Source organism: Leptodactylus fuscus, chromosome 1 (genome assembly GCF_031893055.1).
Source record: "Leptodactylus fuscus isolate aLepFus1 chromosome 1, aLepFus1.hap2, whole genome shotgun sequence".
Lineage (NCBI taxonomy): Eukaryota > Metazoa > Chordata > Amphibia > Anura > Leptodactylidae > Leptodactylus > Leptodactylus fuscus.
In genome coordinates, this window is record NC_134265.1 from 345,391,595 (window position 1) to 345,418,269 (window position 26,675).

Here is a 26,675-nt window from a genome sequence, read left to right on the forward strand (position 1 = left end):
GACTGCACCCTCTCTCCTGACAGTACTCATCCATAGACTAGTAATGGGGGGGTGTTCCTCACCGCTCAGCGCTTTGTAGTACAGCGCTACGGACAGACTGTTGGGAGGGACGTTCCCAGCTAGACTGTCAGGAACGCCCTTCTGACAGAGAAGAGCTCTTGGTAAATGCACTGATATTTCTTGCACTGGGGCACATAACGGGAGGCCTGTAGCCTCCACCATTTCTGCTTATTTTTGTTACTTTTAGTAAAGAGCAGGAAAGGGTGCAAAATAAAAAGGAAGTGAGACTTTAATGAATAAATCCCATTAATCTAAGCCTAATCAGCACGTTAAAGTTGCGTCTGAACTAGCCCTAATTGAGTTCGCTTGCTTTGTCCCTTAAGGATCAACCATTTCTGTGCTACCCGACAATCACCCCTTTCTCATGGCGTCTTGCGTGTGACTAATGCCAATGCTGTTTCCTACACGATATTTAACGGCGGAAGGCGTGACACCGCAGATATCTTCATTTGCATGGGTGTCCAAATACTTATTGGTAGACCGTGTATTAGTCGGGTACGTCAGCTCTGGAATCTCTCTAGCAGTGGCTTACCCAAAAACTGAGGCCAATGATTGGCGGTATTGGCCACACGTGAGGGCATTGAGGTCATCACTAGAGCCAGACAGAGGAGATCAAGTCTGACACTGGAACAGCAGAATGAAGAAGAGGTCACACTTATTTTTATCTTACAACATGCCTTGCCCTCTGCTATTTTTTTTATCCTATAGTTGACTCCTTCGTTACTAATACTGCTGACATTGTTCTACACTTTCCATGGATGCCCGGATCTCGTGCCGTACACGATCCCTTCATCATACAGCCCTGTAATATTACTTGACATGTTACCTTCCCAATACATGAAGGAGTAGCAGGAGTCTGTATATAATCCACACAAATATGACGCTCCAGGGGGAAATCCCATTTGTCTGTCCTTTTAGCTCATTTTATGGTGCGTGTTTTCTCAAGCCGCAGCCTGTATGACAGCCAAGATATGTCAGTCATCCTCTCACAGCTCCAGGCACCAGCGATGCTGGAATCTTCTTCTGCACACAGATAAAGACTTTCTTATTTCTAGTAATAGAGTATTTCACGTTCAGTGCTTTATAAGTAAATGGCTTCATGATAATGGGAAGGAACGCTTCACAAATGCGATTATATTATAAGCACACTAATGTGCTCGGATAATAGAAAACACTAATCCGGGATGTATTCATCTCACCATTCGCATTCATTATGAATCACTTTTTTGTTTGCTTTTTCGTGTTGTCTTACCCTATTGGAGGTTGATATAGTTATAGTGATAATTCAGTCCATTCTGCATGGACATATTATAGAGCAGATTGATATGTAGGTTTGATATGGCATATTGTTGAGGGGATATCGTCACTCCATAAGGAGAGAACCACCATTAAGGTGTGTGGAGTCTTATTAAGCCATGAGCGCTCCATTGTGCAAAGGAACATGGGAAGAATATGCAAATCTGAATTGCATGATGTAATTAGGATGCCAGTACCTCATGTATGCACACCAATAGAGGGCGCTGACTGAGAATGTGCAAGTCTGTCTTCCATGATGTAATTAGCAAGACAGAGTCTCAGTCAAACAAGTGTCAGCGCCCTCTATTGGTGTGCATACTTGAGGTACTGACAACCTAATTACATCATGGAAGTCAGATTTGCATATTCTTCCCATGTTCGTCTGGCATATTGTATAATAGTTTATCTGTCCTTTTATGTTAATACAGTGTCTATACTTATACACATAGGTGTAGCTGGGATATTTTGCACCCTTCATGTAACCACCGTTGACGTCACATGCCACCATAAAAGTTACACATAGTAAAATGTATATATCAGTATAGTGAGATAGCCCGGTCTATCATGGGTACAATCAGGCTAAGATGGCACCAGGTCCAAAAAGTCCCCATTGTGATTGTTACAGCTGCACCCCTCATATTTGAGCCACTGTGTCGGTTAACACGTACATTTTGTTTGCCAATATACAGCTTGTATACCTTCTACTTAGTTATCTGATCTAAGAATCCAATAAGAGATGTAATTGTTGTTGTACCTGTAAACTAGATATTACATCTACTACTACTACTACCGAGACCTGTCTGAGTGATAACATGTTGCTTTCTGTTCTCAAGGTTCTGGATACTCCATATCTGCTGAATTCCCAGTGGAAAAATTATCTCTCGGGTGTCCTATATCAAAACGCCAATATGAATCTCACTTTTGAAAAAGTTTACAGGTAAAAAGAAAAGAAAAACACAAGACCGACAGGATAGAATAGATTTAAGGGACAGGGCAAAGGTCTAGGGCTCCAAGGCAAAAATTTCCAATGGGTAGACCTCTAACTGGACCTATCTACACTTCATTCATAGGTGATGCCATCCGTCTGTATAGGACCTCTATATAAAATGTCATGTGATAGATCAATATATCCCTGCATAACATGATAATAATCATTCTACCTCATCGGCCTACAAGGTGGTGCCATGTAGCACTGGGGCGCAGCCATGTAAACCTACTGGGAAGGTGGTAACAATGAAAGGAAGCATTGGCTAAAATGGAAAAATACACATGATCGTGTATCACATAGAAAGCAATAGGGAAAAAAGCCTCCCATTGATTTCAAAGTGTAACGCCCGTAAGCCGCACATTGAAGTGAATGGGATCTGTTTTGAGCGCTCACACTCTGACATGTGTGACCTCCGTTCATAATGGACGCCACACCGCTCTGCCACATCTGTCACATGACTCCAGCAGTGACCAAAAGACCCCACTGACTTATAATGGTATCTGATGGGTTCAGTGGCGTAACTACTGTGGTAGCAGTGGTAGCGGCTGTCACAGGGCCCGGGACATTAGAGAGCCCAGTGACAGCCGCTACCGCTGCATTTTTTTATTTAATAGGCCGTTACGGACCCTTTTTACTTACCGATCCTGGCTGGGCCGGGATCGGTAAGTGACACCGCGGGCCCCACAAACACTATTATTATACTCAGGGGGCCTTTGCAGACCCCCGAGTTTAATGATCAGAGGCCCGGGAGAAGTAAGAAACATTAAAAAAACACTGTTACCTCTCCACGATCCTGCCAGGCCTCCTTCCTAGATGTCTGACGTCTCTGACGTCACATAAACCCGGCCTGCGTCCCGGGTCATGTGACGTCCGACGTCATTGAAGTAGGACGGCAGCGGAGGCCGACTTGTTTATGGGTGTCCACAGTGGGGTATAATACTGTGTGCAGGGGCCACTATGGGGGATAATAGTGTGTGCAGGAGCCACTATGGGGGATAATACTGTGTGCAGGGGCCACTATGGGACATAATACTGTGTGCAGGGGCCACTATGGGGGATAATACTGTGTGCAGGGGCCACTATGGGGCATAATACTGTGTGCAGGGGCCACTATGGGGCATAATACTGTGTGCAGGGGCCACTATGGGGGATAATACTGTGTTCAGGGGCCACTATGGGGGATAATACTGTGTGCAGGTGCCACTATGGGGGATAATAGTGTGTGCAGGAGCCACTATGGGGGATAATACTGTGTGCAGGGGCCACTAAGGGACATAATACTGTGTGCAGGGGCCACTATGGGGGATAATACTGTGTGCAGGGGCCACTATGGGGCATAATACTGTGTGCAGGGGCCACTATGGGGGATAATACTGTGTGCAGGGGCCACTATGGGGGATAATAGTGTGTGCAGGAGCCACTATGGGGGATAATACTGTGTGCAGGGGCCACTATGGGACATAATACTGTGTGCAGGGGCCACTATGGGGGATAATACTGTGTGCAGGGGCCACTATGGGGCATAATACTGTGTGCAGGGGCCACTATGGGGCATAATACTGTGTGCAGGGGCCACTATGGGGGATAATACTGTGTGCAGGGGCCACTATGGGGCATCATACTGTGTTCAGGGGCCACTAAGGGACATAATACTGTGTGCAGGGGCCACTAAGGGACATAATACTGTGTGCAGGGGCCACTATGGGGCATAATACTGAGTGGAGGGGCCGCTATGGGGGATAATACTGTGTGCAGGGGCCACTATGGGGGATAATACTGTGTGCAGGGGCCACTATGGGGGATAATACTGTGTGCAGGGGCCACTAAGGGACATAATAGAGCATGCAGTAATGCCGAGGAGGGGGTCAGTCAAGGTCGTCGGTGTCAGTTGGGGGGCCAAAGTCAAAAGTTCGCCATGGGCCCCCACCATTCCTAGTTATGCCACTGGATGGGTTCTACTGAGGTGCCTGTCACACATGACTGATTTCTTAGGTGTTTGGGAGATTTCTGACGCTTTATTTCTATATTGTTTTCTAGTGACTGCAAGGAGAACAAGGGCATCTTTACAGCTCTTCAGATTGATAACCTGTTTAATATCAACGAATTCTTAAATATCAGCATGGTAAGTGATCTGTACACAAGGTGTGACTTCATATCTGGGGAGTAGCGTAGCAATTAAAGGGATTTAAATAAATTAAGTAAAGGGGATTAAATAAATTTTTTTTTTTTTTATAAAACAGCACCACACCAGTCCACAGGTCATGTGTGGTATTGCAAGTCAACTTCATTTCATAGGAAAAGGAATTAAGAATTGACTGAACGCTAATTTTTTTTTACACGTCTGCTTAAAACTTTCACAATACTGCACATGACTAGAATACAGGGGATACGCAAATCTAATCATTCCACCCATAGAAGGGTCATTTTGCACATCCGAGGTTTTCATTTGGTGATAAATTGTTACTAATAATACTTGCTCACATAATGACTATATAGAAGTTTCCAGATCATTGCTTTTATTAACATCTATGACCTTTTCTTCCCAGTATGTCGATGAGATCTCAGACCGGATTGAAATGATGAATATAAACTTGAAGAGTATCGTTTTACTGGATCAAAAAGGAAGGAGGAATTTGGAAGATTTTAGCGCCACAGGGATTGATACAATAGACTTTGATGCATTTTTAACAGAAGTAAGTGCATTATATTCTTAGCCAAAACACATACCCCTGGGGACTGCGGGTTGTACCCCTGGGATGCCCCCAACAGTATGAGAACCACGGAGCTACAGTATCGAGTGATCTTTAATGCTTCCGACTACAGAGTAGCCCACTTACCTTGATAATAATCATCCCGCATTAACAACATGGACATGTGCTGTAGAAGAACCTTCAGAGCAGACCTAGCCGACTATGGTGTCTTCATGCAGGATACAGGCTGCAGCAGGCTCATGTAATAGACCTATCTCACAGCAGTAGCAACATAATAGTCGGCCAGCAACAGTTGTAGGAAATCTGGTCATGAGGCACGTACTGTAACCCATAACTAGCGTTGAGCGATAGTGTTCGGAAAAGATCGGATTCCGATCGGCGATTGAGAAAATTTCACGATCGCGATCGGAATTACGAACATGATCTTTTTAGGTGGGATCGAGATCGGTGATTATTTCCCACAATGCTTTGCTACTGGCCAAGCATTGTGGGAAAAGCTAACAATGTTAGCCTTCACACTGAGTATACGCTCCGCTCATTCTGAGTGTATACTCAGTGTGAAGGCTCCGCTGCGGTTCCATAGGAATGAATGGAAGCAGCCGGCACACAGCCTTAACCCCCTGTGCGCCAGCTGCATTCATTCATTCTAATGGGAGACTAGCTAACATCTCTAGTAGCTACTTACCTGCAGAGATGGCTGGTCCAGTGCCCGGTGTTCTCGTTCTTCTTCGCCTCGCTGCCCCCGCCTCCTAGGTTAGTGTTTAAAGAGCTAGGAAGAAGGCGGGGCTTGTGGCTTAGGAGAGTGTGGGCGAGTACAGGGCGGAGAGATGTCACGTCTCCCCGCCCTGTACCCACCCATACTCTCCTAACCTGAGAGGCAGGGGGCAGCGAGGTGAAGAAGAACAAGAACACGGGGCACCGGAGCAGCCATCTCTGCAGGTAAGTGGACACCAAGGGGGACTAAGTAGCCAGAGGATTAAAAAAAAAATCCTCTGGCTACTTAGTGATTAAAAAAAATCACTACACAGCGTGGATTCTAACAATTAAAGCCTTCAATTGTTAGATCCATGCTGTATAGTGAATAGGATTGTTTTTAAAATCCGATCTCCGATTAGTAAAAAAAATCCCATTGACTTGCATTGGGATCGGAATTGGGATCGAGATCGGGTTCGAATGAAAAATGATCGGAAATCGGATTTCAAAATCGATCCTGAAAAGTCAAGATCGGCTCAACCCTACCCATAACCCTTTATCACAACCCCAGGGGTCCATGTCTCGCACAGTGAAATAACCGTACTGTAAATTGCTTTGTGTTATAACGTGTTCTGCTCACTTATATAATCAATGTCCATCTCTAACTCTAGGCAGGTAAAGGCAGTACAAAAGTGGATCTTCAGGCCTTCGCTAATGATCTGGAAGGAAATGCTGACATGCTGGTGAGTCTGCCTTCTGTATTTCTTCATGACCAACACATGGCCCGGGAGATCGACCTGTTCTCCTGGGAGTCTAGGGGGTCTCTCCTTTTTTCAGGAGCCTCACTAACCTTCCATGAGAGTCGACCAGTATGCTATTATGTTTCTTTATCTAAGATTTGTTAAGTATCTTACGACAACCATCAAGTCATACACTAAAGTGTTACTGCAGCTTACTTTGGTCATGTGGAGTGAACGTTCCTGGTCTCCAACTGGTGACTTCTGATTCCAACCTTCTGCCACCAGAAGGTGGACCAGATATCAATGCAATGGTCGGCAAATAGGAACAATATCTTCAAAATGAATATGGCTGCGAATATTCCGCACCATAGTGACTATTACGGAAGGATTACATTTGATGCAGACAATAATTACTAGTATCTTATTTTATAGCACAGGTTTGGGTGTTACCTGAAATCCTTTTATAATAATATTTTATTAAGGTTATATTTTATTTTTTTCCCCCTATATTTTTTGTTCCTGTTCAACAAACCTAATCAATATCTCAGTATATCTTGGTAGTATGTTGCCTACATAGATAAAGGAGCAAATGATAACTGGTAGAAAAACATAAGGTTGCTGCCCACTTGGATCTTCATATATTTTGAATGGGTGGACAAATTTTAAAAATAATAAACGCCAAATTCAGCGGAACGGCAATAATCAAATGATATACCGTAGTTTTATTTAGAATTTCTGCTTGGTGACAGGTCCTCTTCAAATCTGATCCATCCATGCTGAGCCTCCTCCATAAGGAAAGTGTTGCAAGTGGCAATTAAAAAGTTCCAAATCTGACTCGTGCAACTTTTTTAACATCACAAAGGTGTTGCACAAGAACAATAAATATGCCCCATAGACTCTAAGCCAGGGATGGGCAATTAATTTTCCCATGGGGCCACATGAGAAATTGTAACGGTTCTAGAGGGCCATGCGCACAGCGGCAAATTTAGCTCCACCCACTTCCCCGCTGACTCCGCCCATTCTCAATAATTTTTCCATGTGTCCCACAAAGTAAAATCCTCCTGCAGTCACCCTAACATTATACACTCCCACATTATAACGTTTCCCTCCAAATGTCCCACAGTATTAAGTCCCTCTCCTGGTGCCCCAGTATAAACTAGCAGAAACTAGAGGGGACATTAAACTGGGGCAGCTGGAGGGGGACATTAAACTGGGGGCAGTTATGTCCCCCTCCAGCTACCCCCCATGGTTTAATATCCTCCTCCAGCTGCCCCAGTTTAATGTCACCCTCCATCTGCCCCCTAGTTTAATGTCCCCCCTCCATGTGCATTCAGTGTAACTGCCCCCTACATCTGCCCCTAGTTCCCCCCCTATTGCTCACACATGCTGTCTCTTCTCTCTTTATCATCCAGCAGCCTCCATTGCCGGCAGCTTGCATCAAGCACACAGTCCCGTGTGGCTCCGCCCACTAACGAGTCATAGCCTATCCTGGTGATAGGCTGTGATGACATCATCACAGGTCCTTGAAAAAAACTTCAACTAGCTATGCGGCCGGATAGAAGAAGTCAGAGGGCCGGATGTGGCCCGCGGGCCGTACATTGCCCAGGTCTGCTCTAAGCCATAGTCCACAAGCATATTTGTAACCACAAAAATTGGACAATTTATTTATAATGTCAGTGGGGCAGATTTATTTTGCCTTATACGCCAACATTATCTACAGGATATAAAAATGTTGCAATTTTTTTGTGTGCAAATAGTCTGCAAAATCTAGCAATTTTTCTCCATTCCGTGTCACCCACACCACTTTCTCATAAAGTAGCAGAGTTATCAGACCTGCAGATTTATCATCATTGGCGCCAGAAATATGGCGTAGATTTCCCTGCAGGAGCATGGCCGGACATAGGGTGCGCCTTGTCGGGGATTATGAAGACCAGCATTAATAAGTCATCTGTTTTTCTTCCTGGTTTCACAATATTTTTTCAGAAGCATTTAGCATCGGATCTATGAAAATTGGACAACACATGGATGTCATCTCTGTAGCGTTTTTTTATTTTCATTTCCAGAAAAATGCATCAGAATAGGACACACAGGTTTTTTCGGAATGAGCATGTTTTTTTGTTTTTCTCTGAGTCTGAATCATGTAACTAGCTTCTAGACTGTTTCTTTTTTTCCCTAGATTTGTTAATTTAGATGAATTTCTCTTATTGGTTGTATCATTTGTGTTTAGCAACCTCATAGACTGTTCATATGAACTAATAAATTTTCACAATGGAAGCGAAGAGTCAATGCCATCTGCAAGGCCACAACTCTTCTATGCTCTACTATTGTAAATAACTGCACTCATAACGCTTGCACAATGTTTTATGTTTAACCTCTTAGGGCCCCATGCACATGACCGAGTATGCATCTGAGTTGGGGGCGAGTTTATCTCGGAATGCAGTCAGAGTACATTATGTAATGTATTCACATCTATTGGGCCTCTGGGTCCATTCTGATAATACGGATGACTATGGAGTGGGTCCTATTCTGCTCCATGTTATCAGAACGGAATGGATCCAGAAGCCCCATAGACATGAATACATAATGGAATGCACTTGGATGTCACTCTGAGCATTGGCGTAACTACCGGGGAAGCAGCGGAGGCAGCTGCCACAGGGCCCGGGACATTAGGGGGCCCGGCGACAGCCGCTACCGCTGTGTTTTTATTAATAGGCCATTAGCTAGCCAGTAACGGGCCCTACTTACTTACCGATTCTGGCAGGGGCCGGGATCGGTAAGTGATGCCACGGGCCCTGCAAACATCATTATTATACTCAGGGGTCTTTTCAGACCCCCGAGTATAATGATCGGAGGCCCGGGAGAGGTAAGCGAACATAACAAACAGTGTTACTTACCTCTCCACACTCCAGGAAGGCTTCGGGACCTATTTGTGTGACGTCTCAGATGTCCCTGACGTCATTGAAGATATCCAACAGCGGAGAGCGCAGGGATAGGTAAGTAACAGTGTTTATGTTTGTATCCTCCTCTTGGTCTCCGATATTATACTCTGGGGTCTGAAAAGACCCCAGAGTATAATAATTGTTAGTGGGTGTCCACAGTGGGACATAATACTGTGTGCAGGGGCCACTATGGGGTATAATACTGTGTGCAGGGGCCACTATGGGGCATAATACTGTGTGCAGGGGCCACTATGGGGCATAATACTGTGTGCAGGGACCACTATGGGAGATAATACTGTATGCAGGGGCCACTATGGGGTATAATACTGTGTGCAGGGGCCACTATGGGGTATAATACTGTGTGCAGGGGCCACTATGGGGGATAATACTGTGTGCAGGGGCCACTATGGGAGATAATACTGTGTGCAGGGGCCACTATGGGGCATAATACTGTGTGCAGGGGCCAGTATGGGGCATAATACTTGGTGATGGGGCCACTATGGGACATAATATTGGGGATGGGGCCACTATGGGGCATAATACTGTGTGAGTCAGGGAGGGGGGGCCATGTCAAAGGTTCGCTACGGGGCCCCGCCATTCCTAGTTACGCCACTCACTCAGAGTATGATTTGACTGCATTCCAATATAAACTTGGCCCCCAACTCGGTCGTGTGCTTGGGCCCTTATGTTGTAACTTTGCTTTTGCTTATCTCCCCCATCATGCTACCAATAACTGCTCTGCTCAGAAGTCTTTCTATTTGCTTTTAGCCAAAAGGAGCATTAGGAAACGCTATAAAAGGACACGCTAATAGTATACGGATGATACACATTCAGCAAGTTGTACCGATGGAGCAGACAATGGTATGGGTATTTTATGTACTCTAGATAGATATGGGATCAGGGATGTGTAGCTGGACTCTACATCGTAGTATCATTATGATTGTTAGACCCGTATCGGTCGTCTTTAGCGGGCGCCAATGTAAATGTCACGTAAATAACACAACGGGGGAAATTTATGTAACTGTTGTCCATTACAACCAACCACAGTGCAGTGTTAATTTTGGATTTTGCTCCTGATGATCTGACGTATAGAGTCTTCTCAACTCATCACATCCCTACACAATACAACCTTTGGTGGCTACTCTTATGTCAGGAATGGAGGAGGTTGAGCAACCCCATCCCACAGTGTCCTGAGTGTTGTTCGGTTGGTCATGTAGTCACCTACTTACTTGTTATGGAAGAACTGGAAGGGCTTATGAAACATATACACTAACACAATGCAGCATAATATAGATGACACTCGCAGATCTAATATTACTTCCCCTCTGGTCTATTTCCCAAATGGATCTGATATCCGTGTAATTGACCTCTTCCTGAGGAGTGTTAGACAATATTGTGTACTGTACATGTCCCATCATGGTGCTAGACTATGCTACGGATAGCGTGTACTGTCCTGACATCCGGAAACAGGATAGTTTCAGGGCTGGTAATAGGAGACGGCATGCTCGCCTGTGTTGTATGGTCTATACAATGGTTTGCACTCCGTCTAGGAGTCATGGTGTAGTTTGATTTCTATTGTTGATATCACTTTCTTATTCCTTCCTCTGCCTTTCAAGAAATATGTTAGAGCCCGGGTAAGCATACGTGACATGTTGCATGTCTGTAAGTGTATGGTTCACCTGTGGTGTTATATGTTGTATATCATCTAATCATGGGGGTAGGGGTGTGCTGTTTGTCCCATAAAAAAATTAAAACCTGAAAAAATCCAAAATATTACAAATAAAAAATGTAAAATAAAAAAAAAGAAGTTTTTTTAGGGCACCTATGCAGATGACCTTACTCCCAGACAGGTCCGAATTTATGGGAGAAGATTCCCAGCATGACCATACTATGTAAACTATGTCAAAGTGATGTTTGTACGATCATATTGGGTTTATTTCTATATATATATATGTATCATCATTCTTCACCTTGAATGTGATTTTGCTATCTTAGGGTGTTGATGGAAATACTTTATTTTACAGAGTGTTCTAAATCAAAGTATCAAATTGCTCGAGAGGACGTCATTCGATATTGAGGTATGTTATTCATGGTGGTGACATATCTTATGAATCCATCATATGGTCATAATTAGAGATGAGCGAACAGTAAAATGTTTGAGGTTCGAAATCCGATTCGAGTAGCCCCTCAATATTCGACTACTCGAATATCGAACCCTATTATAGTCTATGGGGGAAAATACTCGTTTCAGGGGTAGGCAACGTTCGATCAAATTATACTTACCAAGTCCACGAGTGAGGGTCGGGCTGGATTCTCCGAGAAGTCTTCTTCGTGCAGCGTCCCCGCGGCGTCTTCCGGCTCTTCATTCACTCTGCCAGGCATCGGGCCTGGGCAGAGCCGACTGCGCATGCCCGCACTACAAGCAGACATGCACAGTCGGCTCTGCCCAGGCCCGATGCCTGGCAGAGAGAATTCAGAGCCGGAAGACGCCGCGGGGAAGCTGCACGGAGAAGACTTCTAAAGGTAGGAGAAGAACCAGCATTGATTGGCCGACTGTATAGCATTCAGCCAATCAATGCTGGTTCTGCATCGAACTTTTACATTCGAATAGCGAGTGGTACTCGATCGAGTACGAGTATTTAGAATACCATAGTATTCGATCGAATACCTACTTGATTGAATACTACTCGCTCATCTCTATTCATGATCTGTGCAAAGTCCAGGTGTAGTACATTATCAGATCACATACTGATGACATATCCGGTCAATAGGCCATCAGCATGAACATTCGATTTGGGCTGAAAAGCCCTTTTAAGACTGGTATTTGTAAAAAGTGGCAAGTGGGGGTTTAGGTAGTGGAAGATCAATGATATAAGAAAAGCGGGAAGAAGTGGCACATCATTGGTGCAAGAAAAGTTTGAAGTTGCGCCATGTTTTGTATCTGTTAGACTGACATAGATGGGTTAGTAAATCCCCCCCAAAATGAGACCTAGCATGCAGTCAGTTTGTTATTGTCTATAAAACACCTCTATAACTTGCAAAGTGTAAGAATGAATGGACCTGGTATAGCACTTCGCCCTACTAACTCTGTTTTACATGTGATGGAAATGAACATGCAATTCTTAGATATTGTGTGTAAGTAGTGTACAATGACGCAGATATCCACACATCATGTTCCTTCAATAAATTACAACTTATACAATTGACAAAGAAACCCTTCAATCTGAGCATATATTTTTGTAATTCCAGGAAAAGGTACATGATGTCATTTCATCGATCGATGAAGCGCAGAAACTGATCAATAACAATGCTTCCGTCATCATAAAGAAGGTAAGACGTTTGCTCTATTGCAGGGGTGCCCAATACGTCGATCGTGATCTACCGGTCGATCGCGAAGGACGTATGGGTCGATCACGGAATCTGTGTCTGCTTGTTGACAGCGCAGGCTGAGAATCATCTCCGGACACTGGCAGGCCGGGACCTTGCACTTGTTCGCAATCAGGGCTGCGGTGGCCCCGCCTGCCAGTGTCCGGAGATGATTCTCAGCCTGCTTTGTGAACAAGCAGACACCAGAGAGCTGTCTCCTGCTCTCACGCTCTGCCCCACCCACAGGCAACGCCCCTGGCCCACCCCGGGCCCTCCTGGCCCCGCCCACAAAAAGCGGGTAGTAAATCTTATCCCTTGGTCAGTTTCTAAAGTAGCTCACATGCTCAAAAAGTGTGAGTACCCCTGATCTATTGGATCCCTATATTATTTTACAATTCTTTAGCTTCTGGGTTGGATCATAAATCTTGAGGCTGCACTACTGAGAGATTCTTTTTATACATACACAATGCTTGTCAGGACATTTTGAGATAACAGAATGGCTGCAAAACCTGCCCTCCTCCCCACCATTTGGCTAAGCAGTTTTTCCACAGTGCTTTTTGGCTGTGCGTGCTAGGTGGGGTCTTAGCTTTAATCCCCTGGCCACTAATGCAGAATCTGGGACATGTTTCGCCATTGACAATGGGCTATTTATGATACCAGTTGTCTATTAATGTGGCAGCTTTAGACCCTCTCAGACACCAGGGCCTGTGTGAGACTGCTACCCCTACAACACCTATAGCTTGACCCATGAGTTCACTGATTTCAATCCCCCCCGTGGGCTATACAGACGACTGAGTTAAGGAAAAGTCACGTCAAAGCTGGACATCCAATTTCATGTATGCAATATTAGTTATTTGGACCAAGGCAGAGATCACTAACGGAGACGTCAAAAGATATTTCACTTTATTCGTTTGTTTTTCGTCTTCAGGAATCTAAAAAGTTTATGGATACAGTCGTCGGCTACTTTGTTCAGTACGTTCAGTGGGTGAAAGATTCAGTAAGTAATTCTCATATATTTATTGTCGTACATGTGTAATGTATTGTATGTATCATCTTCTAAGGTGAGTTCACACTGGTTCTTTTGGGGCTGTTTTTGAGGCTTTTCTGCCTCTATTGCCAAAAATAGCTTCCATGGGGGCCAACCAGCTTCTTTTTTTGGAAAAACACCCATCCTGTCCTAGAGAGGAAGAAAAGATGCTCCATATCCTATTCATCAATGGGACACCAAAAAAAAAAAAAAAAAAAAAAAAAACATCTCATAGGGGCCCTCCATAGGGTATACTTCACACAACCAACTCTTACACAGTTGCCTATTTATTTTCCACTTTAATGTTAGGCCATAGGGCTGGCACTTTGCATGGTGGGCTATTGGTGGTCACATTGTATTTTGGGGCATAGGGCTGGCACTTTGCATGGTGGGCTATTGGCGGTCACATTGTATTTTGGGGCACACGGCTGGCACTTTGCATGGTGCTCTATTGGCAGTCACATTGTATTTTGGGGCATAGGGCTGGCACTTTGCATGGTGGGCTATTGGCGGTTACATTGTATTTTGGGCCATAGGGCTGGCACTTTGCATGGTGGGCTATTGGCGGTCACATTGTATTTTGGGGCACACGGCTGGCACTATGCATGGTGCTCTATTGGCAGTCACATTGTATTTTGGGGTATAGGGCTGGCACTATGCATGGTGGGCTATTGGCGGTTACATTGTATTTTGGGGCATAGGGCTGGCACTTTGCATGGTGCTCTATTGGCAGTCACATTGTATTTTGGGGCATAGGGCTGGCACTATGCATGGTGGGCTATTGGCGGTTACATTGTATTTTGGGGCATAGGGCTGGCACTATGCATGGTGGGCTATTGGCGGTTACATTGTATTTTGGGGCATAGGGCTGGCACTTTGCATGGTGGGCTATTGGCGGTCACATTGTATTTTGGGGCACAGGGCTGGCACTTTGCATGGTGGGCTATTGGTGGTCACATTGTATTTTGGGGCACAGGGCTGGCACTTTGTATGGTAGAACATGGGCCTGAATAAGACCAGTGATTTTATTCACAAGTTGCAAACTAGTATCTAGCTGGAGCTGCTCTCCAATGAGAAGCGGCAACCTGTATCCACGTGTATCCAATCTAGCAATGTTCTGAGAGCCTGGACGCCAGTCCGATACACTGTGGCAAACCATGAGAATGAGTTAAGCAGCGGTCATGGATGTATTTAGCCCACAGAGCATTGTCTAGACCAGGGGTCTCAAACTCAACTCAGCATGTGGGCCACAGAGCAAGATCCCAGCCAGTCGGCGGGCCGCACCGCGGCAAATTTAGCTCCACCCACTTTTATGTTGACTCCGCCCATTCATTTTTCATGTGCCCGCACACAGTATAATCCTCCTACAGTCACCCGTAAACTATATGCCCCCCCTCCATCTTTCCCCCAGTTACATATACACCCTTCATCTGCCCCCGGATTCATGTCCCCCCATCTCTGCCCCCAGATTCATGTCCCTCCATCTCTGCCCCCAGATTCATGTCCCCCCATCTCTGCCCCCAGATTCATGTCCCCCCATCTCTGCCCCCAGATTCATGTCCCCCCATCTCTGCCCCCAGATTCATGTTCCCCCATCTCTGCCCCCAGATTCATGTCCCTCCATCTCTGCCCCCAGATTCATGTCCCTCCATCTCTGCCCCCAGATTCATGTCCCTCCATCCCTGCCCCCAGATTCATGTCCCCCCATCTCTGCCCCCAGATTCATGTCCCTCCATTTCAGCCCCAGTGTCATGCCGTTCTCCCCCCTCCCTTCATCTGCCCCCAGTGTCATGAGCCCCTTCATTCCACCTCAATGTTTAAAGAGGACCTTTCACCATTTTGCCCACAGGCAGTTCTATATACTGCCGGAAAGCTGACAGTGCGCTGAGTTCAGCACACTGTCGGCTTTCCCGATGTGGGCCCAGTGTGAAGAGCTTACGGTCCGGTACCGTAGCTCTTCTATGGTCAGAAGGGCGTTTCTGACACTCAGTCAGAGACGTTCTTCTTCACAGCACAGCCAATCACGCTGTGCTGTGAGAGCCGGGAGGAACTCCCCCCTCCCTCTGCTCGCAGTACTCGTCCATAGACGAGCATTATCAGGGTGGGAGGGGGGAGTTCCTCCCGGCTCTCACAGCACAGCGCGATTGGCTGTGCTGTGAAGAAGGACGTCTCTGACTGAGTGTCAGAAATGCCCTTCTGACCATAGAAGAGCTACGGTACCGGACCGTAAGCTCTTCACACTGGGCACACATCGGGAAAGCCGACAGTGTGCTGAACTCAGCGCACTGTCAGCTTTCCGGCAGTATATAGAACTGCCTGTGGGCAAAATGGTGGAAGGTCCTCTTTAACACACAAAAAACACTTATACTCACCATTCAACGCTCCCCCGCCGCGCTCTGCAGTTTCACTAATAGACCTGTAGGCGCGATGTGATGATGTGAAGTCATCACATCGCGCCTATATGTCCACTAGCCGGAACGTAGCGGCTAGTGGATATAATCATCTCGCAATGTATTCAACTCGGATCCGGCGTCCCTAGGCTTGTGCGGGCCGCACAAAATTGTTCGGGGGGCCGCATGCGGCCCGCAGCCCGCGAGTTTGAGACCCCTGGTCTAGACTGTATACTATGATATCCGCTTTTCAGATGACAGCAGGGCTAGCTGTGTACTGTTTTGAAGCCTGCGAATGTTCACCGATGACAAACTAGTATCTGAAACTTGAAGGAACCAAATCATAAACTATATTATGAAGCGGCAGAATTGTACACTTTACTGACACTCAGAAAACGCCTTGAAATTGTTAAGTTTAAGAGTCAATATACAAAAGGTGTTTCCTGAAAATACTGTCTCATCGGTTATACTTTGACGTATACATTGTTGTCACAATGAATCATGAACCTAATATAGTATGGAAATGCCACATATAAAGAGAACGGAAAATCCTGTTACTTCTCAGTGATGGGGAAACCTACTGTATGTAGGTGAGTTATGATATAACCCCACTAGTATTACTGTATATTACACACCATCATATACAGAATTTTGGAAGCACTACTCCTTTTCCTCTCCAAATACCTTTTCTACCAGGTCCAATCTGTGTCTGTGTCAAAGGACCCAAAAGAGATGACATAGTGGACCTGCCGTATGTAAAGACTATATTATATCTACAGATCCCTACTAGAAACCATATTACTAGGAGCCAAATCAGAAGAGAACGTGCCAATACTGAGCACTAAAGAAACATTGTACATATAGGGGAGCGCTCCATCTTTACCTGCCTCCCTTTCCCACATATACACAGCCGCGTGTCAGTCACAACTCTCTCCTTATGAATATGTCAGACTCAAAAACTAAGTGTCCGGGGATTTTTCACACTTTAGTACAAAAACATATAATTTTGTGCTATTTTGACTCCTTGTAATTCAGACATGTACCATTACATTGGGGCACATTGCTTAAGAGTCCCCTATATTTATGATGGCTCATTAGAAAACGCCAATTATTTTATAAGGACGGTGTGAGCAGTCGGTATGTTTGCTGGGATTGGTGCAGGACGCTCCCGGCACACTGTTCTTGTAAGGAATGTATTATTCTCTGTGATTACCTTTCCTTATCCTTCTCATCTTCTCTTTTTAGATTGCCCTGGATGTTGCAGGATGTAAACCAATTGCAAATGTGGTAGACACTGCAGTAGATGTCTTTTTATGCAGCTACATAATAGATTCAGTGGTAAGAAAGCTCCTATTACTCTGTATATGATTACATTTGAGAAATATTGGATAGAAAATTTGGATGGCACTTGGATTTTCTCTTTAGTATTCTCTGATCAAAGGCGACTCACCTAGACCAGAGTAACAAACCTGAAATAGCGGTCTATCTATATCCACAGAAAGGAATATACAAATAAGTACTCCTTGGCAGAAAAGGGGAACTTGCTCTAGCGCCACCTTTTGGAAGGCAGTTCCCTATAGAGAAATGAATGGTTTTCTTGAAACCTAATGGCATAATTGTAAATAAATCCAAGTCAATATCTCGACTCCAGAACGACGAGAGACCTATCTGCAGACAGCTGTTTCAAGGTTATTTTTTCTCATCAGTGCAAAGGACTACAAGGGGATGTCTGCAGAAAAAGGTTGTCCAGGCAAAAATGGACAGGGGAGGTGAAAAAAATAAAAATAAAAATCATACTCAATTTTCCCAATGCCTTCTCGCCTGGTCCGGTCCTACTGGTCTGTTGTTGTCTTCAAGTGAAAGTCTCCACCGTACGTGACCAATGAGTGGCCTCAGCAAACAGAATGTGACACCGCTACCTGTCACGTCCCAGGGCCTCTTCCTAAGGCCAATCAGTGGCTTCAGCGAAGGGATCCGGCATGTCACACAGGACCAGACCATGTTGGTAGGGCACTGGATCACGGGACAGGTGAGTATTTTTTAACAAATTTTTTTCACCACCTCCGGCCTATTTTAAGAAGAATTATTTTGCCCAGATAACCTCTTTAAAGAGGCATACCATGTTTCCCTGAAAGTAGGACACCCCCCGAAAGTAAGGCATGTGTGGGGGGGGGGTTTCTGTTGAATTGTCTAATATGAGGCACCCCCCCTAAAATAAGGCATGCCCAAAAATCTTTGCAGCCGACTGAACACTGTGCGATGCGCTCGGTGTGCACAGGAAATCCGGCTGCTGCCTCTGCTGTTGTGTCCACTGTCCCTGCTGCAGAGGCAGAGAAGAGGCAGCAGCTGGATTTCCTGTGCATACGGAGCACAGAGTACAACGTTGCTGCTGTGTCAGTGAAGTGAGGATCGCTAAGCCCCACCCCCAAAGGCTCGCTAAGCTCCACCCACCACTGCCGGGACTAACAGCAGCACCAGCACTACTATGAAGATGGGAAAGGTAAGTATGATACCTTCCCCCCCTCCCCTACACTATCTACAACCGGCAATCATGCTGACGCTCCGCTAAGGAAGTGCCGGCATGACTGCCGGTTATAATAAGGACGTCCCCTGAAAATAAGACAGGTCCTATATTTAGGACGACAATTTAATATAAGACACTGTCTTATTTTCGGGGAAACACGATAGTGACCCATAGTAATATTTCACATCTCTTGCTATAGATCAGACATTTAATTACAGGGCAGCTTCGAGCTAATTTGGAAATATTCCCAGACTGAGTGCTGTCTGTGATCCATCAAAAAAATAGAGGATGAAATGGAAACACATTTTCTTTTCACAAGCCAAACTTTCCCCCTGAAAGTCAATGAGCCCATGAGAAAAAAGAATGCCAAACAAGGTGCCAACTCGGCAGTGAAAAATACTCCCCAAAACTCCATACATGAGCAGGATCTCCTCGATGAGAGTGAATAACTGGCATGTCCTTATGTCATGCTCCACCTTTCGCCCTAGTCTATGTATTACACATAACAAAATGTTTCAGTCCTGTCTGGATTGTCCCTTAAATGGTCCCTTGAGTTTTATAAAAGTAATTTTCTATTTCTTTTAGAATTCCTTCTGGTTTGGATTGGGAGGAGCGACAATATTTTTAATCCCTGCTATTATTTTTGCTGTCAAGTTAGCAAAATTCTATCGTAGAATGGAGACAGAAGATGTTTATGATGAGTAAGTATATTATTGGTCTGAAGCAATGATTGTACTGGATATCCTGACGCTATTCTATATATTCTATAATGTGGAGATATGGATTCTTCTTTGGTGGTGACTGTACATCTGCCTTTATGTTGAGATAATCAGTGATATATATATATATATATATATATATATATATATATATTGAGAGAGTGAAGGGTGTAGTCTTGGAAGACAGGTATATCCCAGCCAGGCACCTAAAGGGTGTTTGGTAAAGACTCACACCAGGGAGGTCAGGTGACTAATCAGGCCCTAATAACAGTCTGAGTGTGAAGACTAGCAGTGCGGCACCACACTGACAGAGCTGACCTGTCCAGACCGGACCTCTAAAGCAGGTACTGTGTCACCCGTTGTTGTTGCCAAGGTGGGAGACTGGTAGCCAGTCTCCTGTATAGTCAGAGAAAAGTTTCCTTACGTTTAAGTTAGTTTCTCAGCTTTGTTTTGTTTATTCAGTGGCTTTGCAAAAGCAGTGTATGCGCTACATGTGAATAAAGCCTGAACTTGTGTGCAATCCAGTGTCTGTGTCCCTGTTTCCTGCACTGCTACAAGCATCTACCTGAGCGATTCCCCACAGTATATATATATATATATATATATATATATATATATATATATATATATATATATATATATATATAATGTTCCAGTCACATTAATGTGACCACCTGTCAAAATCCAGAATAACCACCTTTGGCAGAGCGGACCGCTGCGAGACGTGCAGGAAGAGAGGGGATATTGTGATGATGTCACTGGGATGTTGAGCCATGCCGACTCCAGTGCCGTGGCCAGCTGTGCTAGTTCACGCAGTTGAGCATCCATGACGCAAACACTCTGATTGAGTTGGTCCCACAGATTCTCGATTGGGTTCAAGTCTGAGGAATTTTCTGGCCAAGGGAGTATGGTAAACTCATCCTGGTGCTCCTTGAACCACGCACGTACACTGCGAGCTTTATGACACGTCGCATTGTCCTGCTGTCTATGCTCGTGTTGATCCATCGTGCCTTCCACAATGATGAGTGCACCCAGATGGCTGATGACACGCGCCTTCTGCAATTGGTTATTTAACGCTGACGTCAAAAGTAGGCGGTGGTCACATTAATAGGACTGGACTGTGTATATACAGTCCTATGAAAAAGTTTGGGCACCCCTATTAATCTTAATCATTTTTAGTTCTAAATATTTTGGTATTTGCAACAGCCATTTCAGTTTGATATATCTAATAACTGATGGACACAGTAATATTTCAGGATTGAAATGAGGTTTATTGTACTAACAGAAAATGCGCAATATGCATTAAACCAAAATTTGACTGGTGCAAAAGTATGGGCACCTCAACAGAAAAGTGACATTAATATTTAGTACATCCTCCTTTTGCAAAGATAACAGCCTCTAGTCGCTTCCTGTAGCTTTTAATCAGTTCCTGGATCCTGGATAAAGGTATTTTGGACAAACAATTCAAGTTCAGTTAAGTTAGATGGTCGCCGAGCATGGACAGCCCGCTTCAAATCATCCCACAGATGTTCAATGATATTCAGGTCTGGGGACTGGGATGGCCATTCCAGAACATTGTAATTGTTCCTCTGCATGAATGCCTGAGGATTTGGAGCGGTGTTTTGGATCATTGTCTTGCTGAAATATCCATCCCCGGCGTAACTTCAACTTCGTCACTGATTCTTGAACATTATTCTCAAGAATCTGCTGATACTGAGTGGAATCCATGCGACCCTCAACTTTAACAAGATTCCCGATGCCGGCATTGGCCACACAGCCCCAAAGCATGATGGAACCTCCACCAAATTTTACAGTGGGTAGCATGTGTTTTTCTTGGAATGCTGTTTCTTTTTGGACGCCATGCATAACGCCTTTTTTTATAACCAAACAACTCAATTTTTGTTTCCAAAATGAAGCTGCCTTGTTCACATGTGCTTTTTCATACCTCAGGCAACTCTATTTGTGGCGTACGTGCAGAAACGGCTTCTTTCTCATCACTCTCCCATACAGCTTCTCCTTGTGCAAAGTGCGCTGTATAGTTGACCGATGCACAGTGACACCATCTGCAGCAAGATGATGCTGCAGCTCTTTGGAGGTGGTCTGTGGATTGTCCTTGACTGTTCTCACCATTCTTCTCTGCCTTTCTGATATTTTTCTTGGCCTGCCACTTCTGGGCTTAACAAGAACTGTCCCTGTGCTCTTCCATTTCCTTACTATGTTCCTCACAGTGGAAACTGACAGGTTAAATCTCTGAGACAGCTTTTTGTATCCTTCCGCTGAACAACTATGTTGAACAATCTTTGTTTTCAGATCATTTGAGAGTTGTTTTGAGTAGCCCATGATGCCACTCTTCAGAGGAGATTCAAATAGTAGAACAACTTGCAATTGGCCACCTTAAATACCTTTTCTCATGATTGGATACACCTGGCTATGAAGTTCAAAGCTCACTGAGGTTACAAAACCAATTTTGTGCTTCAGTAAGTCAGTAAAAAGTAGTTAGGAGTATTCAAATCAATAAAATGATAAGGGTGCCCATACTTTTGCACCGGTCAAATTTTGGTTTAATGCATATTGTGCATTTTCTGTTAGTACAATAAACCTCATTTCAATCCTGAAATATTACTGTGTCCATCAGTTATTAGATATATCAAACTGAAATGGCTGTTGCAAACACCAAAATATTTAGAACTAAAAATGATTAAGTTTAATAGGGGGGCCCAAACTTTTTCATAGGACTGTACATTTTTTATTTTATATGTCGTACAGAGCAGTCAAAAGAATTGCATTTTGTCAGTAGGGACCCTACATTCTAAAACTAAAAGGGTTACAAAGGTAGATACATTATCCAAACACCTTCTATGGTAGTCAAGGCTTCATAGAAGTTATCCCAATGTTGAAAAGTAGCCCTCTCCACATGGGCATCCCTCTATCCGCCTGGGGACCCTCAGACGTCAGGAGAATAAGTTCACCTGAGTTTTCCATGTAAATGGCGCAGTAGCCACCATGCATGACCTGTTTAAAGCCAACTAGCTGCTTAGGGTATCATTTGCATCGGCATTGCTTAATAAAGACAGACAACACAGGATCCTGAGGAACCCTATTGACCATAATGGGGTCTGTCAGGTGTACATTATTTTCTCCCAGATTAAAAAGTCAGACTTGCAGGACTTTTTTGTCTGCAATTTCAGATGGACCTGTTGCAGATGTGAATGTAGTCTCGCTCAGATAATACCAAGTTCATCTGATTTAAAGTTAAGTTTTAATAGATCTTTGGTAGTAAAGAAGCTTCTACATACTTTTTAGTGAGCTGAGGCCAAAAAGTTTCACTTATCAGAATGGTCTCGTAATGGAGATCTACCACAAAGCTTCAGCATAATGCTTCGTTCCCACTTGCACCATCCAGTGTTTGCCATTTCACCAAGTTTCCATCCTCAGCCCCGGCGAAACTGGACAGGGGATGGAAACCTGGTGGTCAGCTTTAAAACCCATTCACTTGAATGGGTTTGTAAAGATGACCGCTGGTGTCCGCCTGCGGCCTGTCCGCGGGGAAACCGTTTTGGGTATGGGTTTTAAGTGTATGGGTTTTCAAGCTGACCGCTGGGTTTCTGTCCCCTGTCCAGGGCTGAGGACGGAACCCCAGCAGAATGCACACACCAGACACCGGGTGCAAGTCTGGACGCCCCCTAAGTCTGTCTTTGTCACATCCATGAGTTCTAGGAAAGTCCAGGAACATATAACCTAAGACAGTAAACAAAGATGGCCACACAGCGGGGAAGTTTATTACTGACTAATATAAAAGACCATGTGGACAAAGTATTACTTCCATTGTAGTCTTGTATTCAACACTGATCTTACGGTGACTGTACATTTGGTTTTCAAACTCCTTGGCATTCGTTTCAGAACACAAAATGTGATGTCCTAACGTACTAAATGATCAATGATAGGATTGAGCGATCGTGTTCGGAAAAGATTGGATTCCGATCGGCGATCGAGAAAATTTCACGATCGCCATCGGAATTCCGAACACGATCTTTTTACGTGGGATCGTAATCGGTGATTTTGCCCACAATGCATTGCTTAGCCTTCACACTGAGTATACGATGTATATTCAGTGTGAAGGCTCCGCTGCAGTTCCATAGGAATGAATGGAAGCAGCCGGCACACAGCCTTAACCCCCTGCGCGCCGGCTGCCTCCATTCATTCTAATGGAAGGCTAAACTAAATCTTAAGCAGCTACTTACCTCTAGAGATGGCTGCTCCGGTGCCCTCCTTCTTCTTGCCTCGCTGTCCCGCCTCCCAGGTTAGTGTTTAAAGCGCTAGGTAGGCGGGGCTTGTGGCTTAGAGTGTGGGCGGGTACAGGGCGGGGAGACGTGACGTCTCCCCTCCCAGTACCCGCCCACACTGTCCTAACTCGCCCACACTCTCCTAACCTGGCAGGGAGGGGACAGCGAAGGAAGAAAAGCAGCGTGGAGCAGCAGCGAGGCGAAGAATGAAGGCACGGGGCACAGGACCAGCCATCTCTGGAGGTAAGTGGACACCAGGGGGTAGGATTGCTTTTAAAATCCGATCTCCAATTAATAAAAAAAATCCCATTGACTTGCATTGGGATCGGAATTGGGATCGAGATCGGGTTCGAATGAAAAATGATTGAAAATCGGATTTTAAAATCGATCCTGAAAAGTCAAGATCGTCTCAACCCTAGTCAATGATCGTTCAACTTCAGATCCTCAAATGGCCCCAGACATACGACCGAGTTTGTGAACACTATCAAGTATAGAGTACCGTCAAAGTTGCAAATTTTTGCATTTCTAAAATTTTATTGTTTCATCATCATGCCTTCTCCAAAATTATAACCAGAAAGATCTTTGCTTTGTACTATCGCACTGTGTCCGAATGTGTCTGTCCTAACTCGGTTTTCTTCTCTTATCTACAGTACTTCTGTTTCAGGGACTTGGCATTTCACTTTATGATAACTGTTTTTACCATTGGACCTCCAACCATGCCTCTTTCTTCCGTTCTAATTCACTCTCCGAGAACCTTTACCGCTCTACGTTATCCATATTCCCTCTTGTATTTTGCATTTACTCATGCAGACAACTCCTATAGATAGCATTGAGTAATGCTGGTGCATTGTACCGGTGCTGCATCTGGCACTACGACTACTAACCAAATGTAAAAAACCAGGACTGACTATAAGCCTGACCCATCACAGCACAAGCCTATGATCATTTTTGTATAAGTAACTTATTACTTACTGACTTTGCCGTCTTAAAGTAATTTTACCTCTTTTTATATCTTGTAGTGTTGAAACTGTCCCCATGAAAAAGTAAGCTTTTTATGCTATTTTTGTGGTTTTTTTTCCTTTCTTTTTTTTTTTTTTTTTTTAATTTTTGTATAATCTTTACAGAGGGGCTATCTTGTATTTTGTGATACTTTTAATGTGTCAGTCTGTGCTTATCTATGTATTTTATACCAGGATCACTAATTTTCCAATTATATGCACGATCTAAATTTATGGTAATATTAGCTTTATTTATTTGAATACAATTTTGTATTTTTATTGCATGGCACTCTTTCAATTCTCCCGTCACATAGTATCACATAGATATTATACTAAACGTCACGTTTATTTTTATATTTTCCCCATTATTTTTTTTTATTTTTTTTTTACATAATACATCCATTTATTTTTTTTTCATGCGATTGTTTTATTACAGTATGGAAAATGGTAATAATGGTTATCATAATGAGTATTTGTATGGTATACGCAATCCCATAATGACCAGGTAAAAATTTTTTTTTTTCAAGAGCATGCCTTTCTGGTTTTATTATTCATTTTTATGCATGGTTTTGTTGGGTTTTGCATGACATTTGGCTGTCCTTGTCAGAAGGGCCGGCTGCATGGACATATTGTAACGGATTTTTCCATTTCATTTGCCAATCTATAGACTTGGGTTAGTAGCTCGGAGGTCTCATCTGGCTTTTCGTTAAAGGATTTTTCAGGCTTCAAATTTTTATATATTTATAATATATATATATATATATATATATATATATATATATTTTTTTTTTATTTTTAAAAACTGTAATGTGTTAAAATAACAAAATAAATTAAAATAAAATTTAGTTTTTTTAACACACATATATTACAGTATTATAAAAAAAAATAAAAAAATAATAAGATGCCTGGAAACCCCTTTTAATACAATGGTCACATTGCTTATGGCGCCAACCCCAAACAAAACTATAGACTCCTACAAGCCTGACAGATGCCAAGAGTGTCCTTTTTGCAATTCGCCTGGGTGGTATATGTTATGCATTTTATGATAAATTTGGCTACCACAGACAAGCTATATAAACATAGGATAGAATAGGTCATCAATATGTAATTGGTAGAGATGAGCAAGTACTATTCGAAACTCCAGTTTCGAATAGCAAACACCCGTAGGAATGAATAATCGTAGCCGGCACGCAGGGGGTTAAGCGGCTGGCCGCCGGCAAAGTCTGCATGCCGGCCGCTTCCATTCATTCCTATGGGTGCGTGCTATTCGAAACGGCCATTTTGAATAGTACTCGCTCATCTCTAGTAATTGGTGGTGGTCCAATACATGGGAAATCCACTGATCAGCTGTTTGAAGAGTTTGTGGCATTCTGGTTTCATTGGTCACATGGTACAGTAGCAACGTAGTCCCATTCAAGTGAATGGGGTTCCACTGCAATATCAAGCACAACCCCTACTATATGTATGTCCCTGTCCTTGGTATTTAGTGAGGAGGCCACAAAGTTCGCTAGGACACTGTGGCCTTTTCAACCAGCTGACTGGTGGATATTGGACCTACCCCAGTCACGTATTGATGACCTATCCTAATGATATATCAGCATTATATAAGTCCTGGATAAAGGGTTGTCCCTAGATTGATCACCTACCCACAGGATAGAAGACTAGTGATTGTTGGGGTCTCAACCATTATGACCCCCAACAATCATAAGAATGGGGGTCCCATAACCTCATTTACATGGTGTATCGTTGAGCATGTACGAGGATGTCCGGTTCAAATTTTATAGAACTTGGATCTTGGGGCAACACTTTAACGCAATGTAAATGGACCTATTATATTTTGAATTTTTTAAAAAACCAAAAAACATGAAAATGGAGGCTGTACCATTTCCACATACAAGTAGGGTGAGCTGGGTGAATCTACTGTTCTGTTTTCCATAAGGT

At 44.0% G+C, this 26,675-nt stretch overlaps 1 protein-coding gene across 6 annotated transcripts in view; it reads left to right on the plus strand.

Moving 5' to 3' along the window:
* The window catches only part of PROM1 (prominin 1), a 150,964-nt gene that overhangs the window by 113,167 nt on the left and 11,122 nt on the right, over positions 1–26,675 (plus strand). For 2 of the 6 annotated variants that reach the window (XM_075261633.1, XM_075261637.1), the window contains 12 exons: positions 2,190–2,293; positions 4,382–4,466; positions 4,891–5,037; positions 6,420–6,491; positions 10,196–10,288; positions 11,452–11,505; positions 12,677–12,757; positions 13,722–13,790; positions 17,456–17,548; positions 19,320–19,435; positions 24,756–24,779; positions 25,171–25,239. In XM_075261633.1, coding sequence (XP_075117734.1) covers positions 2,190–2,293; positions 4,382–4,466; positions 4,891–5,037; positions 6,420–6,491; positions 10,196–10,288; positions 11,452–11,505; positions 12,677–12,757; positions 13,722–13,790; positions 17,456–17,548; positions 19,320–19,435; positions 24,756–24,779; positions 25,171–25,239 — 1,007 coding nt within the window. Of the gene's footprint in view, positions 1–2,189; positions 2,294–4,381; positions 4,467–4,890; positions 5,038–6,419; positions 6,492–10,195; positions 10,289–11,451; positions 11,506–12,676; positions 12,758–13,721; positions 13,791–17,455; positions 17,549–19,319; positions 19,436–24,386; positions 24,547–24,755; positions 24,780–25,170; positions 25,240–26,675 lie in introns of those variants that run through there. The other 4 variants (XR_012712583.1, XM_075261634.1, XM_075261635.1 and 1 more) reach the window with 3 other exon arrangements.